A 17,728-nucleotide genomic window follows, 5' to 3' on the forward strand; every position below is an offset into this window, starting at 1 on the left:
GAGCAGCTGACCCCAGTGACTCCCATCAGAAGGTCAGTGTTTGAAAGGTGGTGCCTCACTGAATGGATGGCAGAGCTGTTATTCTGTGATCATTCTGCTGGGTGTCTCAGTGACCCCCCCCCCCCCCGTGCTCAGTGCTGCAGCCAATCACAGCGCCCCCCGGTGGACTCACCATGTGCGCGTCCGCACCTCGTATCGGTACAGGTCGTCCACCAGGCCGTACTTGTTGCCGGGCAGAGCCTTGTAGCCTCCGTGAACATACACAGACCTGGTCATGCGGTCGTACACGCTGCTGTGACCGTACCCGCCCTGGACGATGGCTCCGCTCGTCTCTGGCACCAGCCACGTGTTCGTCTCTGAGGAGAACACACCCACACATGCAAAAAATACGTTAACACACCTCACACACACACAAAAACATGTTAATACACCTCATACACACACGCAAGAAACACATTAATGCACCTCGTGCACACGCGGACACACACACACAGACACAGAAAACACATACACACAACACACCTCACATACACACACACACACACACACACACACACGCACTCGGAAAAACATGTTAAAACACTGCAAACACACAGAAAAACACATTAATATGCATTAACACATCCAAGCAGACTGGAGCTTCACTTGTTAAACAGAATAGACCAGCCAAGGGCATGTCAGGTCACCGGAGTCATACAGAGCCATGCAGTGGTCTGCCACACACCCTGGAGGTGCTACGCAGCACTGACACTGAAACTCCAGCCCATGCACTCTTTCCAGAGCTACACTTGCGTATGAGAGAGATTTGGCTGTGAGGGATGTGGGATTAGGGTGATTCAATACTTAAGTGACGTGCTTCACTCAGGAAATTGCAGCCATGCAGCAGAGAGCTGTAATTTTCCCTGCACTGTTGGCCTCAGGCTGTGAGTCACAGTGCAACACGCAGCTCCGAAAGGCGCAGGGACTGCAGAGAGCTGCAGGGGGCGCCACTGCAGCTCCACAGGTTAAAAATAGACCTCCTACACGTTCGCGCCCCAGTGTTTGTTCCCCTCTTTTTTAATTGGCTGCGATTGTGAGCGCTGTCTGGCCCCGCCCCGACCTGTGGCCAGCCCCTCCACTGGTTAGAGCCCACATCACTAACAGACCGTACTACACTGCCACCTGCTGGTCAGCTTTGTCACTGCAGCCACAGCTTCATTAGTATCACAGACAGAACAGCCTCTTAGTCAGATCAGAGTGATGTAGTCAAGAGGACAAGACTGTCTGTCATAATCTGAGCCACTCAACCTGTAGAGTTACAGCCTGACACTCACTCAGGCTGCAGTGTTACAGACTGACACTCACTCAGGCTGCAGCGTTACAGCCTGACAGTCACTCAGGCTGCAGTGTTACAGACTGACAGACTCACTCGGGCTGCAGTGTTACAGCCTGACAGGCTCACTCGGGCTGCAGTGTGACAGCCTGACAGTCACTCAGGCTGCAGTGTTACAGCCTGACAGACTCACTCGGGCTGCAGTGTTACAGCCTGACAGGCTCACTCGGGCTGCAGCGTTAGAGACTGACACTCACTCAGGCTGCAGCATTACAGATTGACAGACTCACTCAGGCTGCAGTGTTACAGACTGACAGACTCACTCGGGCTGCAGTGTTACAGACTGACAGACTCACTCAGGTTGTATTCCTGCACGCTGCTGATGTAGCTGTAGATGGAAGAGTAGCCGAAGAAGACCACCATGACGGCGTCTCCGCTGTCGAGCTCGACAATGTGGGCGGTGTGTCCCTGCACAGCGTACAGCTGGCCGTGAGCCAGGACGTTGGGCGTGCGCTGGGACCAGGAGCGCGTCGCCAGGCTGAAGACCCACAGCTCGTCCGTCACATTGCCTGCGCCACTCTCCATCTTCCCACCAAACATGTAGATCTCATCCTGCAGAGAAAGAGAGGCATTGCGTGAGTGTGTGTGTGTTTGTGAATGTGTGAGACAGAGAGGCACCAGGTGAGTGTGTATGTAAATGTGTGAGAGAGAGGCAGCAGGTGATTGTGTGTCCGTGTGTGTGAAACTATGCATTAGAGGGAGCTACGATTCCTCCACTGTGCGCCTGTGAAGGATAAACATGCTGTTGTTGCTGTCATACATCATTACTGAAGACACCTACAGGCAGCCACTCTAATGTATTTCAAATGCGACAGTCACCAGGCTTTTATAGTCAGATGCTTATGGATGACATATTCTGAACAATAAAATAACAGAATCTTGAATACTTTCACAATCATTAAGGACACACATCAGTGTTATTACAAAAACCCCTGTGTTGTACGGTACAGTAAGCAGAATATGTTGATTTACAGTAGGGGCAGAATATAGAGACAGTCTCTCATTAGAAATAAAAACACAGCCCCGCAGAGACACTCTTCTTTGTTAGCTGAGTGGGATATTGAGCTGACTGCATCACTGAGAATTGAATCATTAAACCCTGTACAATCCAGTCAGGATCATTCACTGATTTCTGCCTGTACGGAGAACACCAGTGCAACACTGCCACCCTGTGATGGAACGAAGCAGTGAACCACCAGAAGCCCTCCTGCATTGTTGGGGCTGTGGACAGAGTGACAGACACTGGAGAGATTTTCTGCAGTCCCAGGATGTGTCTGTGCTTATCGAGGTTTAAATAGAGAGCTGGGGACGTCACAGGCTCCATGGGTAATCTCTGCTGAGGTGTGTGAAGCACACCCCTGCTCTCCAATTCCACTGACCCATCAACTCCCCACATCTGCCCGGGCTCCGCCCCTCAGCTATAAAGAAACTGAACCACCCGTCTCTATGACAACCTCGCTCTCAGGAAACGTTAGACGGTTGCCGGCCAGGGTCACGCCTTCACTGGGTGCATTCCACTGCTACAGAGCAGCAGCAGCAGTCAACTCGGCAGGGGAGCAGAAACCTCTTCTCTAAAATCCACTCTTATGATCTATCTGCATTAAATGTATCCTTATGATCTTCTTACGATCATTTCTGAATACACACACAAACCAATCCAACACCTGTGCACACATATGAGCCAATCAAATACCTGCACACACATGAACCAATTAAATACCTGCACACACCCAAGAACTACTGAAATACCTGCACAGAAACACACCAAGTATCGTTCTGACTTCATGTGATCTTTGGAGCATCTGGGGGGCGGTAAGAGGGTGGGAGTGAGCCGTTCGGGGTAAACCCATATCACTCTCACTGACTACTTCGGTTCTGACATTACCAGGTATTACAGCAGGGCTGTGGAAACCATACTTACTCTAACCCAATTTGACATTAATCCCAATTATTTTCTTAACCATACTGACAGGGCATATTAAAAACAGTCCACAAAATAACCGATAACATCATCAGTGCTCTTTGCTGATGTCCTGAGGCTGTACCTGAGGCGTTTCCACCTGGGCTGCAGGTCAGCCGCACAGCGCTCCCAGTGCAGAGCAGTGTGAAAGCAGGTCAGTACGGCACCTGCTGCATGCTGGGACGGCTCTGTCCGTCCCTGCGCCGCAGACAGGACGTCCCTCAGAGCCCAGACTCCTCCCCTTGGTCCCTCCCTGACCCCTCATCCATCCTCCTGTCATGCAACGTCTGGGATAGAGTGCCCTTCAGCCCAAACGGGAGAGAGTGAGGGCTCTCCTCAAACACACACACACACTCTCACCCGCTCACACACACACTCCACGGCTTCAGCTCTCCTCACACACCCCCACAGAGAGATAACCGTGACACTCATCTACTGTCTAGACAGCAAAACGCTGGGAGTCAGGGAGAGACACAAGGACTGGTGCGTATACGACACAAAATTCCATTGTGCGGCTGACAAAGGCGGTGGGAGTACCGATGTCATCCATCCGACAGTGCTCAAGGAGTGCTGAAATACTCTGACAAAATGCAGGGGAGCACTGATATAGTATTCATAGTGGCCGTATCTCTGATATAAAGCAGTTTTACCTGATAAAGAGTGAGGGAGGGGCTGTACCTCTGATATAGAGAATTTTTACCTGATAGAGAGTCAGGGAGTGGCCGTATCTCTGATATAGAGAATTTTTACCTGATAGAGAGTCAGGGAGTGGCCATACCGCTGGAGGGGGCCGCTGTTGATGGGTACAACATTCCAGATGCTGCTCTCCAGATCATAACTGCAAAAAAGAGAAGAGCATCAAACTTCAGGCCTTCAGATGAGCTCTCATCTCTCAAGACACACCTGGGGTGACCCTGTCTCTCAGGACTCGCCCGGGGGAACTGTGTCTCTCAGGATACGCCAAGGGTGACCCGGTCTCTTGGGACATGTCCGGGGTGACCGTGATTCTCAGGACACATCTGGGGCGTATGTTGTAATCCATGCAGCACTTATAGGACAGTAGAGTTACTCTCTCACTTTACTCACTCTCCTGTGACTGACACTCACTTGAGCAGCATGTGGAAGGAGCTGTAGTTGAAAGTGTAGCCTCCGATCACCCACATCAGCTTCCCCTGCACCACGGCCTTATGGGAAGCCCGACCCACCGACGGGCTGAACGGCTTCATGTTGGGCAGGACCCAGAAGGACTCGGTGGACGGAACTGTCAGAGAGCAGTCCGGACCTGAACACGGGAGAGAGAGGGGAGGGAGAAAGAGGGAGAGGGGGACAGAGGGACGATCGGGGGAGGGGGATGGAGGGAGAGATGGAGACAGAGACAGACACAGAGGGAGAGATGAGGAGAGGCAGTCAAGGTAGTGCTGTGAGTGTGAGCTCAGCTGGTGCAGTGAGACTCAGCCCTAAGTATGAGGGAGAACACTGAGAGGCCTGGACTCTGGCCGTCTCTCCTCCCTGGAAAGGCACAGCAGGCATGAGACGGGTAACAGCAGCAGACTTTTCCGTTTCTGTGCCGTCTGCATACCTGGACTTTAGCCTCCACGCTGGCAGACATTGCACACCTACATCCGTTCTTTACCTGGATCCAACCTTACCCTGAAATACTGCAGAGGCAGCTAACCTATGGTCTTTTCCATTACATGAAGATTCCCTAATTGATGGAAATGTTTCTGCACCTCTCCCTGTCTGAGGGCTTTATCGGGATGTTTCCTATTGACATTTAGTAGGCGCCGCCCCCTGCTGCCCCCCCCCCCCAGCAGGAGCCGGCAGGGCACCTTGACAAATACTGCACAAAATATTTTGCTTTAAAGAATATTTTATTTCTAAGTGTCAGCCCTAGGTGGCACCATTGTGACAGAGGATTACTGTTCCACCGGTGAAATCTGTGGTCCCTGTGCACTGCTCTATGGTATCTCACACTGCTGGGAATAGATGCCGTTCACACAACTGAATGGAACATGATGTAACAGATGATTAAAATTCCTGTCCAATCAGGTGCTGGGGATGGATGTGGTGGTGGTGGGGGGAATTCACTTGTAACTCCAAGGTTGAGGGTTCAGGGTTCATTGTCAGTACTGATCACTGCAAACAGCATTATAACACGAATTACCTGAAGGCTGCAGTTCAGGAAGGATGGGAAAAGGTGAGGCATTCTGTGAGAGTCTCTAATGGCCAAACACCACCCTACCAAGGGGATAGCATGCGCACACACACATACACATACACACGCACACGCACACACACATACACATAGATTCTCATACATACACACTGAAACACACACTTACACATATGTACACATATGTACACACATACACACAGATTCTCTCACACACATGCGCACTCACACACATGTACACACACTCACTCACCCTCTCAGTTGCTCATTTGCTCACTCTCTGAATCACTGACTCATTGACTCACTGACTCACTCGCTGACTCACCCTGCCAGCTGGTGTTGCAGACGCACAGCTTCTCGCCGGTCAGGTCGCAGTATCCGTGGTCTGGACTGCCGCAGTTATTCCTGCAGTAGGGGATGTCGCAGGCCTCGCCCTTCCAGTACTTCTCACACTCGCAGTACACCCTGCTGGAGATGGCGTTCCCCGTCGTGCACTTGCCATGACCCGAGCAGTTATTGGGACAGGAATTTATCCTGCAGACAGGAGAGGGAATGTCAGCTTTAAAACACCGCCTGCTCCTCAGAAACCCCTCTGAGCTGAGGAGCATCTCTTTCGGGAATAATTCCATTCACAGTCTCTCTAAAGACATTGACTTTGTCCACGATTAACCTCAAAATTAGCAAAAGCCCTTCCCTACAACACCATGTGTGTGAAAACAGGATTTAATAAATCAAAAGATGAGCTTCCAACATTCAACAAGACCCATGAGGCAGGGGTTAGAGAAGGCCAAAAAATTTTTACTGTCAGAGCTCATGTTCACACACACTCTGACCTCACATACACATTCATACACACAGACACACATACAAAGACAAAGAGCATCCTCTAACACTGCCTGATGCAGAGTTCCCCCAGGATTCACAGATCCAGAGGGAACACTCTCACCGTGACACAGGTGGCCTCCTCTAACATTGCCTGACGCAGAGTTCCCCCAGGATTCACAGATCCAGAGGGAACACTCTCACCGTGACACAGGTGGCATCCTCTAACACTGCCTGATGCAGAGTTCGCCTGGGGTTCACAGATCCAGAGGGAACACTTTTACCGTGACACAAACAGCCTCCTCTAACACTGCATGACGCAGAGTTCCTCTGAGGTTCACAGACCCGGAGGGAACACTTTCACTGTGACATGAGTAGTCCTGGGCTAATCCTCCACCAGGGAGTTACGGCTGGCTAATCTCCCCTGCAGCAGAGACACAGTGACACTGGCCCCTGCCTCTTCCAGGAGGAAAGGGCACCTTAGGCCAGCCCAGGTCACATAAAGCCAGCATCACATCACATCATAGCCCCCCCCCCATCCCTCACAGCCCCGCCACCCCCCCACCCCCCCAACCCCACAGCGGGCAGACCAGCCGTTTACACAGACACGCTCCTTTAAAACAGTGTCCGCCATTTCCATGAACGTTCATAGCCAGCGAGAGCACAGCTGGCGGAGAAAAGGACTTCAGGTGGAGGCCGAGACCCACAGACTCTCACCCTCCACTGGGAGGAGGAGAGAAGTGACTCTGATGACAGATGAGTGCTTTATTTTAGTGTAGAGGGCTTTTTTTCTACCACCTGACCCAATGAAAACCTGCACAATAAAACTCCTAAGTGAGAGTGCTGTGCGTCCTGTCCTGCCCACTGGAGCACATCTAACTCTGAGAGAACAAACAGAGACAGCCGTGTGCCTCTGGGGCTGACGGTGTCCCAGACGACTGCACCCCCCCCCCCCCCCCCCCCCCCCCAACTCCTCACCTCTGCCATACGCGTCCTTCTCCTGTGCCTCCCTTCATTCTGATTGGACACAAACATTCCTGAAACACCGACATGCCGACTACAGGATTCAGTACTCGGGGCATGTTATGGTATGCGATTATTTAAATCATATGCGCATGAATGCGCTAAAAGTGCTCAAGGCGCATCCTTAAATCCAGCACTGTGCATGCAGCGAGCACCGTTTGTCAGCTTGAGGCTTCGTCCCTGACATCACAGTGCGCAGCTCTCTATGACACAAACTGTGCATGGCTTCCACGACAGGTTTATATATTCATCTGGCAGACACGCTTATACAGAGCAACTCACATTGTTAAATAATGTCTGCGAATAATCACACAATGATCTACCTTATCTATATGGCAGATGTGCATTTTCATGGTAACTTACAGTTTTATTATTAAATTTGTTAATACAGATAGTTATTTCAGTGGTTAGCAGAAGCCCTGCTGCAGGGAGACATGCACTGCTTGCTTCTGACACACACTGTACTCAGCTGCATATTTACTAAAGCAACTTGTCTTAAAGTCATTCCAGGTTACAGCACTGCTGCCCTGCTAAGAGTATCAGTCTGCAAGGCCACTTCCCCTAACCATCCACACCAGCAGCCTTCCACTGCAGGCCTGAGTATCCGGAGTTTACTCTCCTCTCAGTTGGACCGGCTCTTCTGGGAGCCCTTGAACAAACACATGAGTGTGTTTGCTCCACAACAATAACCTCATCTCCCAGTCCTGTGTTTTCTCTCTCTCTCTTTCTCTTTCTCTCTCACACACACTTTCTTCAACACACATACTTTCTCTTTCATACATTCTACCTCAAATTCCTTCCTCTACAATAAAAATCTTGATGGAAATTTTAAAATTTCTGCAGATTTCTAACACACTTTCACACACACAGTTAGTGGGTGTGACGCAGTGGGTAAGGTTGGGAGGTGCAACCAGAATGTCTCAGGATTAAATTTGGATTGAATTGACAGGAGGGCTTGTCACACATCTGACACACAACAAAGTTAAAGTGTTGTGTGTGTTTGTCCACTGGGGGGCAGCAGAAGCACCAGGTAGTGAGTCAGAGGTGAGCCAGGACACCATCTCCCCCCATTTCTGACGGTCCCACATCACAAACACAGCACTAACCTTTAAAAACCAGTCACCACTAGCAGTTACACCGTCAACAGGCTCCTTAATACTCATCACACTTTTCTTTGTCTCCCTCAAAACTCTGACAGAGGAGACCTACGCCTTACTCAGAGGTCAGGAGGAGAAGCCAGAGGTCAGGGTCTACACTTACAGGTGTGCTTGTGTAATCTCTTCCTTTCTGTTGGGAGGACTCTACAAGGGCAAGCAATCGGACATGTACCTGCATGCCCTGCCCAGGACATCCCTAATCTCACGCACCCCAGCGACCTGCACTCAGTCAGTCAGTCACCTGCACTCAATCCATTTCAAATCTCCAGACTGCGTATCTCCTCTGGTGCAGTTAAATCATTTTCACCTGCATTTAATATGCAGAATGAGCCCCCTTTTCAGCTTGAACCTTCATCCCCCATTCCCCCAGATGTAAACCAATCTGAATCACCTGGATATGTACCTGGTTATCAAGTTCAGATTGTCAAAACAATGTTTTACACCACTTGCTGCCAAGTGACTGCAATGAGTGTGATCAATTATAAGCAATTCGGCATTTAAACTGTCACTCTCCCTGTCTAAATCTCGCTCCACTTAATCTTACAGTTTAAGTATTGTTTTGAGCATTTTGTGTCCCGCAGTATTTTGCACTGAATGTTACTTCCTGCAGATTGATATAATTTTACCTCTGAACTGTCCCTCAATTTCCAAACTGCTTGGAGATAATGGGGAAGTGTGGGAGAGGATCTGATTTTTCAAAACTGCAGTTTTAAAACCCACTATCAGATTAATGCTTTTCAACATATTCAGCCAAGATTCTGATATGCTTTCCAGATGTTACCCTGAGCAGCCTTGTAGAATAGTAGTAAGGAGCAGGGCTTGTAACTGCAAGGTTGCTGGTTCGATTGCCCACTGGGGTGCCGTTGCTGTACGCTTAGGCAAGCTACTTAACCCAGAACTGTCTCTGTAAATATCCAGCTGTATAAATGAATTACGCGTAAAAACTGTAACCTATGTAATTTACTCAGGATAAGAGAATCAGTTAAATGACAATAATGTAATGGAATGTACCCTTGTACTGTTTCCATGGTTTCCTGAACTTTTTTTGAGTCACTATTGTGTCGTCACGAGCCATGGCGCTGGACTGATGACAGCAAAGTGTGACTCAAATTGCTCCCAAATCACACCCTTCTCCTTTGCCCTCAGGTATTTACCTGTGATGTCACGTAAAGTATGGACTCACTTGCTCGCTTCTGGAGTGGGACGCAGCCCTGGGTTATAGACTGAGACCAATTTGCTACAGATCCATACAGCGATATATGTGTTAACTGCATCCTAGAATAATCAACAAAAATGCTGAACTCTTGCTGACTTTTCATACCTGCATAGGAACTCTGGAAGGTGTAAATGTTGATGCACCTTTGACCTTTGACACACTGACGCTGCAGTGACATGTTAGAGTCCCTCCCACACACAGGAAATGGTGCACTTCCACAGGCTGGTTCACAGGAAGTCTGGGCTGCTAGGCTTCTAAATCAAACACACACGCTGAAACACACTCAGGAAATCCTTCTGATAGCAGAGCTGCGCCATAGGAAAGATCATATCAGCCATGCAGCTCTGCTGGGATGCCTGGCACTCAACACCGCCGGAGTAAACAAAAACAGAAACGCCACCCGATTGGTCAAGACAGAATTGGTCAAGACAGAAACTTCAAAATCAAGTGCGTCCGCCAAACACCAGCGAAAATCCCCTGGGGGAACTCTGTGTCAGGCAGTGTTAGAGGAGGCCACCTGTGTCACGGTGAAAGTATTCCCTCTGGATCTGTGAACCCCAGGCGAACTCTGCATCAGGCAGTGTTAGAGGACGCTCTTTGTCTTTGTATGTGTGTCTGTGTGTACGAATGTGTATGTGAGGTGAGAGTGTGTGTGAACATGAGCTCTGACAGTAAAGATTTTTTGGCCTTCTCTAACCCCAGCAGAAAATCTGCTAACAACCCTTTAAGTCCAGCAATCAACAACTGAAATTCAAACAGAGAACTTACACAGACAATATAGAGCATCTACAAGTGATGACACAGGAGACACAGACACTGAGCTCCCACCTGAATGCTGTCTGACAGTGCCGGCTGCATCCTGCTTACACAGGTGAGAGCGGTGTGCAGAGGCACTGAGAGGCCACACTCACGAGTAGAAGATGTTGAATCCCGTCAGGTTGTACGCAGCGTCGCTGAAGAAGTGCAGGAGTGCGTATCCGGAGGTGGTCACCACTTCCGGCACCGTCTCGTTCCCCCGAACCTCCGGGACGATGAGGCCGCTGCGGGGCAGACGGAGCAGTCAGACAGCCGAATGTCACACGAGGGGAGGGGGAGGGGGGTACCTGTGTCCTCATCAGCCCGTTGCCTTGGCAACCGGTTCAGCACCAAGAACAATAAGACAGAAAAAACAGGCTGTCTAGGAAAGAAACATTTATTCTTCCTCTGTCAAACACCTCTCAGGCAGCCATGAAGGGGCACGGCGTGTTTTATCAGGAGAGGAGAGAAATCCGCCCGAATGTATTCCGCTCCGTCGGGTTTGGTCCCGGCGGAGAGTACACTCCTGCCAAAACTAACCGGAGAGAAGAGTATTTATAGCCCCCCACAGGGGCGGCTGGGAGCTTGGCGGAGAGGAGCCATTCATCAGTATCGACCGCCGAGCGCCAGGGAAAGGCAAGCGCCATCAATCACCTGAGTCCAACCGCCTGCCATTGCGGCTCGCCCGCTCTGAGCGTGTCTGCTGGTGAAATTCCTTTTGATTTTTGTTCATTTCTTTCTTTTTTACATACTGCCTCTGTATCACATCTATGAAACCAGCACTCCTGGCCTGGAATACACCAGCAGCTGGCTCTGACCCAGGCCTGATCCCCTAAGTCACTGACCCAGGACCAGTCCACCAGCTCACTGAACCAGGTTCGCATTCTCTGTTAAACCATTTGGCAGACTGCTCATACAGTATCATTTTAGCAAAATTTCAACTCTCAGCTGTGACCTGCACCCCAAAGCAACCACACGGTCAGCTGTCAGCTCAGACCCACACTGTAATATACAGCCACATGGTTTACTGCGGTCAGGTCTGACTCACTGCGGCCTAACCGCGGTTCCTGCTGGAGACGGTCTGGGACTCACCGCCTAATGAGGGCAAAACCTGACCCAAACTGTGTCTTCCCTAATGACACAGGAGAGGATTAGTGAGCAGCCTCTAATGGATCTCCAGGAATTAAACACGTGGATCGATAACAAAAAACGGGCTTAAAAATGAGAGGCCTTTGAGCTCATTACACCTTTGCTAACCTTTGCTAAAAAATGTCCCTCTGCCATTTAACCTCACAAAGCTCCCCAGAAACCTGGCTCTCTGGGTGAATGAACACATCCTCCTAGCGCTCCTCTGAGAAACTGGAGTCTGCCTGGCCTTCGTTCCGTCTTATCTCAGTATCATCTCACCTGTACCTCACCTGCATCTCATCCTTACTTCAGTCTTACCTCACCATCATTTCAGCCTTATCCCAGGATTACCTCGTCCGTATCTCAGCCCTTATGTTGTCTGCCTTGTCTTATCTCAACATTACTTCCACGGCTCCCTCAAACAGGATACAGCGTAACTCTCCTACAGACTCCTACGTTACCGGCCATTAGCTTATTATAGCACTGACAGCCAGGCCAAACTGCAAAAATCTCACATATACAGTGTGTGAGGCGCTGTGGATACAACCAGAGAGGAGGAGACATGTTGCTCTGGAGACAGACAGGAGTCCAGGTGATCACGACTGGCAGTAACACAGGCACTGTGACTGAGACAGAGAGAGGCCCCAATGAAAGACGCTCACCTGAGAAGGGCGCAGTGACTGCACTCACCTGAACACAGCGATCAGAGGTGCGTATATGGAGTCCCCATCATACACGTACATGTGGTCCCAGCTACACTCAGTGGCGAAATGGTTAAACCTTAACCTCAGGACCGCATTCGGGCTGAAAGGAAGAACAGAGGGATCATCAGATACGGAACACACACCGAAACCCAACACCAGCAGCCCAGTCCACAGCACACAGGTGTTTCAGAGATTGCCTGAATTGCCTAGGCAATGGTGTACAAGTACGTGTATGTGATTGGTTGAGAAGGGAAAGATGGGTGAGTAAGTGCTTGTGATTGGCTAAACAGACGGGTCGGAACTCACTATCCTTCGATGAGCCAGGTACACTTTGTCTTGTACTTGTAGTTGATTGGCCCATCTGTCAGAAAGCCCGACGGCTCCGTTAACCTGCAAAACACACAGAAACAATTATGGTGAGACAACAGGCCCATGCTCCTTCATTAAGACCCAAATTCAAATGAGCTTTATGACAAAAGAGGCTGCGTGCTCCATCAGTCAAATTCAAATGAGCTTTATGGCAGTGTACTCCATAACTCAAATTGAAATTCAAATGAGCTAACAAAAATATTAACAACAATAAGTAAAATATTAATGATCATGGAAAGAATGACAACTACTGATGCCTTCATTTCTCAGTGAGAATGTGATACCTGCTCTCAGTGGCAGCTCCTCAGGCTGTCTCTCAGGCTGTGATATGCCCATATACCCGTGTGTGCCCCTTCCAACCCCCCAACTCCCCCCCCCAAAACCCACACCCAACCTTACTTAGTTTTAGGCACATCTTATGACTGATATTGACAGTTTTGTCATACCTGTGAGAAAAGGCAAGTCAGCAGGTAACACAGGTAAATCCAGTAACAGGACAAGCAAACACTGAGAGACAGGGTAGTTGAACTCCAGTCCAGACAAATCCACACCAAAGTCTACAGACAGAAGAAACATTCACAGCCTACACTGGGCCAAACACTCCACCTACACACAAAACCACACCAACGTTCAACACCCTGAGGACTGAACATTCAGCTCAACGCTAACACTGAGGCTCCTGTGTGAGAGCTGAAATCCTAATGTAAACAGTACTGCACTAAAATGGAAGAAACTGAGAGAATGCATCAGTCAGAAAAAAGCCAGGTTAAACATCTCCCTCAGGTGACCTCCTGCGGTACTCACCACACCCCGACCATACACCTGCACACCTGGATGCCGCCCTTGTGAGTCTTAATGAGCCACTGAACCTCCAAACAAAATCAGCCCCCACAATTCATGCTGCAGTGCATTAACACCCTCTCAGGACAGTGGGTGTGAACTCCCATTGTATTGGAATCAAACTCATTCTGTTATCACTGCCTGCCCACCCATCCAACTGAACACAGTTTAAGACCTGATCTCATCAGCTCTCGCTAAGGGGCGTGTAGTCGGGGTGTGTGCTGGGGTTCGACTGCGCTGTCTCAGCGCTGAGGAGCAGGTGACCTCTGCACAAGTCAAAGTTAAGAGAGCGACTCAGTTTAGTACGCAGGCCTCATAAATGACCCACGACGCACACAAATGAGGGGTGGCAGCAGCAACAGAGACAACAACAAGCTTTAAGATGAAATCCATGCAGGAGAGTTCTGCCAAACCCCTGACACCAGACATTAGGGATCAGCCCTCAGCTTCACTCTCGACAAACCCTGACAGGAAGCGAACAGGCGCTGGGGACCGGAGACAGGTCGTCACATTTAAATGAAATTCAGAAAAACTTGACGAGAATCAGACAGAATGATATATATAGTGTGCAAACGGCATGAGAGCCACACTGCTGACCTGAGCAGCAGCGGTTACCCTGCAGTGATGAACCACACATGAATCAGAGTGCAAACACTTACTGTACTGCAGAAATCAGACTAACACTTGGCACAAGACAGAATGGCTACTGCTCTCATACAAGCACTCCAGAGCACACTAGCCTTAGTGTTCCTGACACTTTTCTACAAACTTTTAAACGGAATTTACACCAGAAATGACATATTATGCATTACAAACAGTTGTTTTGTACATTATAGAAGGTCTTTTTAATATTTGTAGATTGTATTCACCATGTATGTTGATCCATATTGCCTCAACCACACTGAATCGCAAACGGTCAGTTTCCTCATCTTAGTACAAGTGTGGGTTATGACCCCATCCTGATGTGGTCACAGAAGCCTGGACCATGATCCAGCCGTGTGTTCTGCTGCGGTGAGCGTGTCAGCACGGTCGACCGGCTGCACTCCTCTGAGGTGCACATGAAGAATGACCTCAATATCCCACAGTCCCACTCTCTTGATGAACCAATTAAAACAGCGCTGACGCTGCACTTCTGTGATTTCTTGCAAAGCACAGGGGTCTGAGTGACACTGATGGCAAGCCCTCCTCCAGGCCTCTGTTTAATGACACTGTGGCCTGTTCTTTGAACGAAATCATCAATATCTCACCTCACTAATTGTGGCCTGATATTGATTTTAAAGTTCTCTGGAAAAAAAGTCCATGAGTAATTTACCAACCAAAGCATATGAAGCTTACATTTCTCTACAGGAAACGTTTATGGAAGAATCTACAGATTAGAATAACACCGGTATAGAATCTATATCTATCCTGGTGTTATTTATGGAGACTGGCAAACATTCAATCTAATAACCCAGCATTTAAGCCTAAATCCCACTGGAAAAGCCCCCAGTCAATTTGACTTTTATTTCATTGTGAAAAGAGTCTGTACAACTCCTGCTGTTAATGTCATAGTCATTTCAGGAGGAGAGCAGAGCATGTTTACAGTACAGAAGACTAACACAGACAGCACTGAGGAAGGTCTCGGCACATTATGAGGTTCAAATCCCAAGTGGAGTCCTGCTGTTGTACCTTTAATAAAATGACTGAATAAGTGATTTGGCACTTGCTGATAAGGTAACAATACATACAATTACACACAGAATACACATGCTTACGCACTATATCAATGCATGTACACATACACATACATGCACCAAAACACACTGTACCCACACACCTTCACACATACTCCTACAATACAATATCAACAGCAATACACATGCTTACACAGATACATTCCGGTACACGAGTACACACACATGCACACGCACGCACACACATGCACACACACAGACACACACGCACACACACAGACACACACAGACACACACAGACACACACAGACACACAGTGGCTAACCACTGCCCATAAAGGGAGGAGAGAGACTGATGGAGGCAGTATTTGAAAGTCACAGAGATGTTGGTGACGAGTTTGGATGTAGTCTGGATAGGGAGACCAGTGGTCAGCATTTGTTGGGGGCTTACATCAATTTTAGTCGTTTGCAAATGCTGTCTGCTTCTGCCAGGCCGCCAGTACACCGAGTTTGTTGGGGGACCAACACAACCAGAGTGCTGACTCTACGATACGCTGTGTTATGTCACTGGGACTTGCAAGACTGTCTATTATTGGAGTCACCTGCTTACTGCTGGGAGCTGGACTATTACTTCTGCACCATTGTTTTTAAATAAAATAAACCAAATATAACAAACCACTACTGTACCTCCGTTGGCTGTGGCGTCCAGAAGACAGAGCAGAGCTCTCCAAACAGGACTGAACGCTCTCTTTCAGGCCAGACACAGGGTGATTAATACACACATGTGACCCTGAAATCTGGCAGTTGAGTAATCTGCAACTGCTGTAGGCTTCCACCCTAATCCCGCCTGGCAGGGACAGAAACAGCTTTACATCAGAACCTTATTCTCTTACTCTCACTTCCTGAATACATTCAGCCAGCATCCTGATTGGCTGGAACAGGCTGCAAGAGAGACACTGGAGACTATCGATTGCCAGCTTCAGTCACAGAGCATCTATCACAACAGAGGCTTTTGCTGTTTAGCTGAGGGATTTGAGATTATTGATCAATTTCTGACAGGTCGGCTCATATGGCAGAGACTCTCAAACCGCCGTTTGTGTCAGTCAAAGGAAATGGCGTGTGTTCTTTCAGAATCCCACAGTAATACTGTCTCCATGGATACAGCAGCAAACCTGAAAGAAAACACCACTGGATGCTGATTGGCTGGTTTACTGCATGAAGGAAATGAAAGTGGGTAGATCCAGACCAAGCAAGAACCAATCAGCTTTCCCAAACAACATCTTGCAATGCTGTGTCACAGCAGAACTTTTAAAAACTATCAAAAACATGTTTTTATAAACCAAATATCAACATGTCTGTGGGAGACAACACAGAGCATCAGAGCTCTCCCTGTCCAAAGTGTAGCCCACAGAAATGCAAACACACCCCCAGCATGGCATTACTCAACCTCACTCTGCTGTTGAACACAAGCCCAGATGCTCAGTGAACTACATGTCTAATATTTTAACCATGCATTCATACAGCTGGGTATTTACTGAAACAGTCACTGAAGCAGTTCAGGGTAAAACATCTTGCTCAAAGGCACAGTGGCAGCATTCTAGCTACGGGCAGCAGGTTACAAGTCAACCTCTATAACCACTAAACTATACTGTGGCTGTCCCTCTCTTTTTGGGGTAGAGAGGGAGGGAGGGAGGGGGCAGACAGAGAAGGCAAGAGATCACAGAGGACAGGAGACATCACAGAAGAGAGCAGTCAGAGAGGAAGGGAGAGAGTGAGGGCAGACAGAGAGAAGGACAGATAGAGTGTGGGACAGAGAGGGAGGAAGGGAGAGAGAGAGGGAAAGGGACAGACAGAGAAGGCCAGAGATCACAGAGGACAGCAGAGATCAGAGGGGGCAGCAGACAGAGGAGGTGACGGGCAGCTGCAGGTGGAGAGTCAGATGTTTGAATTATTCACGCTCTGCGGATGAATATTTAATGCTCCTCGGCTGCAGTGTGTGACTCCGCTCTGCTCAGGACCCTGCGATGCGGAGCTCACCGCTCCGACAGCTCACTGCTCAGCCTCAGCTCAGACACACGGCTCTCCAGACCTGAATCACGCTCCACTTCCTGTTAAAAGCTGCTCTATTTCCTGAAAAATACTGACTCCAGTTCCTGCGAAATGCAGCTCAATTTCCTTTTCAGTACTCCTCCATTTCCCATTAAAACCTGCTCAATTTGTTGCTGGACAATAATACAGGACACGGAGGTGTATAAAACTGGGGAGGTTTCCAAAGCAGGGAGTTTCTGCAGAGGCAGCAATACAGCTGATCCACCAGTGCAATCAATACAGCAGGCGCCATGGAGACCATGACATCGCAGCAATGCTGACAACTTCACCTGTTCAAAAGCAGGTATCACATGAAGCAGGGGTGGCCAACCCCCTCCTGGAGAGCCACTTGTCCTGCATGTTTTAGATCTCTCCCTGCTCCAACACAGCTGATTCAAATGATCAACTC

General features: G+C 49.0%; 1 protein-coding gene across 2 annotated transcripts in view; it reads right to left on the reverse strand.

Moving 5' to 3' along the window:
- The window catches only part of atrnl1b (attractin-like 1b), a 96,961-nt gene that overhangs the window by 63,639 nt on the left and 15,594 nt on the right, over positions 1–17,728 (reverse strand). For both annotated transcript variants that reach the window (XM_036529520.1, XM_036529512.1), the window contains exons 2-9: positions 12,657–12,740; positions 12,337–12,450; positions 10,635–10,763; positions 5,831–6,039; positions 4,440–4,614; positions 4,083–4,170; positions 1,669–1,924; positions 173–356 (exon numbers count right to left, since the gene is read on the reverse strand). In XM_036529520.1, coding sequence (XP_036385413.1) covers positions 173–356; positions 1,669–1,924; positions 4,083–4,170; positions 4,440–4,614; positions 5,831–6,039; positions 10,635–10,763; positions 12,337–12,450; positions 12,657–12,740 — 1,239 coding nt within the window. The remainder of the gene's footprint in view (positions 1–172; positions 357–1,668; positions 1,925–4,082; positions 4,171–4,439; positions 4,615–5,830; positions 6,040–10,634; positions 10,764–12,336; positions 12,451–12,656; positions 12,741–17,728) is intronic.

This window comes from Megalops cyprinoides, chromosome 1 (genome assembly GCF_013368585.1).
Source record: "Megalops cyprinoides isolate fMegCyp1 chromosome 1, fMegCyp1.pri, whole genome shotgun sequence".
In the NCBI taxonomy this organism is placed as follows: Eukaryota; Metazoa; Chordata; class Actinopteri; order Elopiformes; family Megalopidae; genus Megalops; species Megalops cyprinoides.